The 3,430-nt window shown below is 39.8% G+C and overlaps 1 protein-coding gene across 1 annotated transcript; it reads left to right on the top strand.

Annotated features, from left to right (window-relative positions):
• The first annotated feature begins 211 nt into the window (after positions 1-211).
• On the top strand, positions 212-1,126 carry LOC138881436 (uncharacterized). Its single transcript, XM_070161661.1, has 2 exons — positions 212-558; positions 835-1,126. Exons 1-2 carry the CDS (start codon positions 212-214, stop codon positions 1,124-1,126), a joined length of 639 nt encoding a protein of 212 aa, XP_070017762.1.
• The last annotated feature ends 2,304 nt before the right edge of the window (positions 1,127-3,430 follow it).

Here is a 3,430-nt window from a genome sequence, read left to right as displayed (position 1 = left end):
CTTCTCTTGGGGTGGAAATTAGAATATCAGGCCTGAAGCGAATTACAATCATCCATCTCAACCCCCACATCAAGCAGAAGAGAGCTTGACTAACATGATGAAAAAGATCTTGATAGACAATCAGAAAGTTATGGCTGAAAATCAATAAGTCGGGGTTGAGAATCAACAATTACGCACAGAGTTCAGAAATCTAGAGAGGCAGTTTGGACAAATGGCTAAAAATCAGAATATTAGACCCACTGGAGCTCTCCCGAGTGATATTGAGCCTAATCCTAAGGCTCAAGTCAATGCGGTTACCTTGAAAAATGGAAGAGAATTAAAAGAAAGTCCAGAAAAAAAGTATATAGCTAGACCTGAAGAAGAATTAGTTCCTAAGGCCGTTGAGGAGAATAAGGAAAAAAATCTAGAAATTATGACAAGGCCACCACCTCCGTTTCCACAAAAACTGCAAAAGCAAAAAGATAATGCTATGTACAAGAAATTCTTAGATATTTTGAGCCAAGTGCGTGTAAATTTGCCTTTGGTGGAAATTTTGCAGGAAGTGCCTAAGTATGTAAGGTATCTCAGAGATATTGTGGCAAACAAGCAAAGACATATAGAGTTTTAAACAGTTGCACTTATTGAAGAGTGCAGTGCTAGAGTTCAGAGTAAACTCCCTCCTTAGTTGAAGGATCCTGGGTGTTTCACTATTCCTGTGTCTCTTGGAAAATAAGAAGTTAGTAGAGCCCTGTGTGATTTAGGGGCTAGTATAGATTTGATGCTATCCTCATTGTTCAAGCAACTCGGATTGGGGGTGCTTAAACCTACTACAATCACTTTGCAATTGGCTGATAGATCACTAGTTATGCCAGAAGGAATTATTGAGGATGTGTTAGTTCGAGTGGGAAAGTTAATTCTTCCTACTGATTTTATTGTTCTTGATTACAAGGCAGATGAGGAAGTACCTATTATTCTAGGGCGACCATTCTTAGCTACTGGTGGAGCGCTTATTGATGTTAGGGAAAGGAAGTTGAAGATGAGAGTTGGCGATGAGGAAATCACTTTTAATGTGTACAAGGCACTTAAGCTCCCTAAGCATTATGAGGATTTGTGCATGATTACTGCGGTAGAACTTAACGGGATATAGCAGAGTCCTAATGTGAATTGTAGTGATTCGGATGGGACAACTGAGTTGGAGGAGGTGGTGTTGCAAGCTGAGTGTGTAAGGATAATAGAGAAAAGAGCTAGAGATGAAAGAGGAGACCTTATGAGAGCATGTAAAAAGGCTAGACTTAATGGGGGAAAGATGAAGAGAAAGCGCCCGTCCTGAGCATAGTAGCAGTGTTGTGCCGCGATGTTAAACCAGGCGCTTGTTGGGAGGCAACCCATCTTTACTGCTTTCTTTTATTTTTATTTATTTATTACATTATTTTTGTAGTATCTTTTTTTGTTTTGATTATAAGAATAGGAAGAAAATCCATTGGAAGAGTGCAAAAGTGAGATAGATGGTGAGAACTAAGTGTGGGGTGCCCACACAAAGGACCATACTGGGGGGAAGTCTGAGTACCTGTGAGCCGCTATTGCTTCGGCCTTTGTCCTTTCAAGGAGTTTCTTGTCCACCCTCATTATTGTTTTGGCTTTATTTGTGCGTTGGGGACACTGCACTCTTTTAAGTGTGGGGTGGGAGAATTCTCTAAATAATTCGTAGGAGTACGTTAGAAAAATGTTTTCTTATTTTTTTGTTTTCGTAGTTGTGTAGTATTTTAGTTATGAAAAAAATTGAAAAAAAAAAGATATAGAAAAATTGGACTCTTCCCGATGATGGATCTCCTAGAAAAGTTGGACTCTTCCTGATGATGGATCTCCTAGACATCAAATGCAATGCACAAAATAACACAAAACTTTACACACACATGGCACATAACTCACTCAGGATTGGACTCATCAAGACACTCTAGTCAAAGAAGTTAAGCAAAGTTAAGATCATACAATTTAAGGTACTTTTACAAGAGTCAAAAACTGAGCCTAAGCGTCACAACCAAAGTACTCACTATTCTCAAGGCATAACAAAGTCAAGAGATATTGCTTCAATTCAAAACATAGCACAAGGTTTCCTACTTCTAAAAAAAATAAAACTAACTACACCCGGTTCAAACAAAATCATGCCTCCACCTTCAGGAGTACGTGCGGGAATTCCCCACACTCATGCTGAACATACGGGATACGGGGGACAAAGACAAACTCTTCACATTCTTGAAAGGTTTGAAACCTTATGCATGTGTCGGCCCCCTTTATCCCTCCTTGCGAAGAGAGCTCCGGGTTTCGACATTCCATGGGGTGTGATAACTCATTTCCTTTTTGGGAATTGGGTATTTAAAGAGTCACCACCTAACGAATTATGGTGCGTTAGGGCACCTAGAGTGATTAACTCTTGGGTTGGTCTGCATTAACAGAGATTAGGGTAAGGGCTCGAGATAACCTCGAGGGGAAGGTATTAGGCACCCCTCTTGGTCCACAACTATGGGTCCCGACCAAACTTATACTTTTACAAATAAGTCCATACAAATAATTGAATCAAATAGGTGCAGTACATTCGAACAAGTCAAGTAGTGAAATGAAGGTTGAACAAATTATGAAGAAAAGTTTTAAACAAGGAGAAGGTTAGGGGGTGAAGAGGGGTCCTAGGTTGTTTATCCTACGGGATCACCCCACGCAATGTCTGGTAAACACTCCTCAATGAGGGTCTACACTTGATATTAATGTGTAGTCATCATATCCCACGTCTACCCTTCATATCCCCTTATTGGTCATGCAAAGCGAGTTTTGGTCATCGATTTCTATTGTGTGCTGCTACCCGTCCCTTCTTAATAGTCCCGGAAGGAATTAGGACCTCTTCCTATAGGCATTTCTAGACATACCTCTAAGGCTTAAAGGCAAAACTCTAAGGCGACAATCAAAGAAAAGCAATTTAGGACTTTCACATAAATGGAGCAATTAAAGGCTCATAGTTTCCTCCACAAACAAACATACATACAGCACGACTCAACCACAAATAAGGTCTTTAGCAATCGAAGTCCTAGAGCAGGATTTCTAAATGATTATGCAGGAATAAACCACTTTCAGATGCAGAAGTCACAACCTATTAGTTGCCTAGGAGCTCTTTTAAAAGCTCATTAGGATTCAGAAATGTTGAGTGACAGAAACAGCTTCAGATCAGTGCAAGTTTTGAAAATGTCCTAAGGCTTGCCTACATGCAGGACTGATACTTATGTTAATGCAGAAACAAGCAAGTTTTGAAATTGTAACGACCCGAACCGTCGTTTCCTGTATTTTCATCTCGTATTCCCCATTAAATGCTTATTCATGTTTCAATATGTGTACTTGGTGAATTTGAGTCAATTCGGATCGAGTTTGGTATGAAATGGGACAATTAGTCTCTTTAAGGAAGAAT

Source organism: Nicotiana sylvestris, chromosome 11 (genome assembly GCF_000393655.2).
Source record: "Nicotiana sylvestris chromosome 11, ASM39365v2, whole genome shotgun sequence".
In the NCBI taxonomy this organism is placed as follows: domain Eukaryota; kingdom Viridiplantae; phylum Streptophyta; class Magnoliopsida; order Solanales; family Solanaceae; genus Nicotiana; species Nicotiana sylvestris.
This window is presented reverse-complemented; position numbering and strand designations above follow the sequence as displayed.

Bases quoted from the DNA above. Each gene is read 5' to 3' on its own strand.
- LOC138881436 (XM_070161661.1), top strand. From the start codon at position 212: ATGGCTAAAAATCAGAATATTAGACCCACTGGAGCTCTCCCGAGTGAT. The intron at 559-834 runs GTATCTCAGAGA...ATTGGCTGATAG, and splicing joins GAAGTGCCTAAGTATGTAAG to ATCACTAGTTATGCCAGAAG.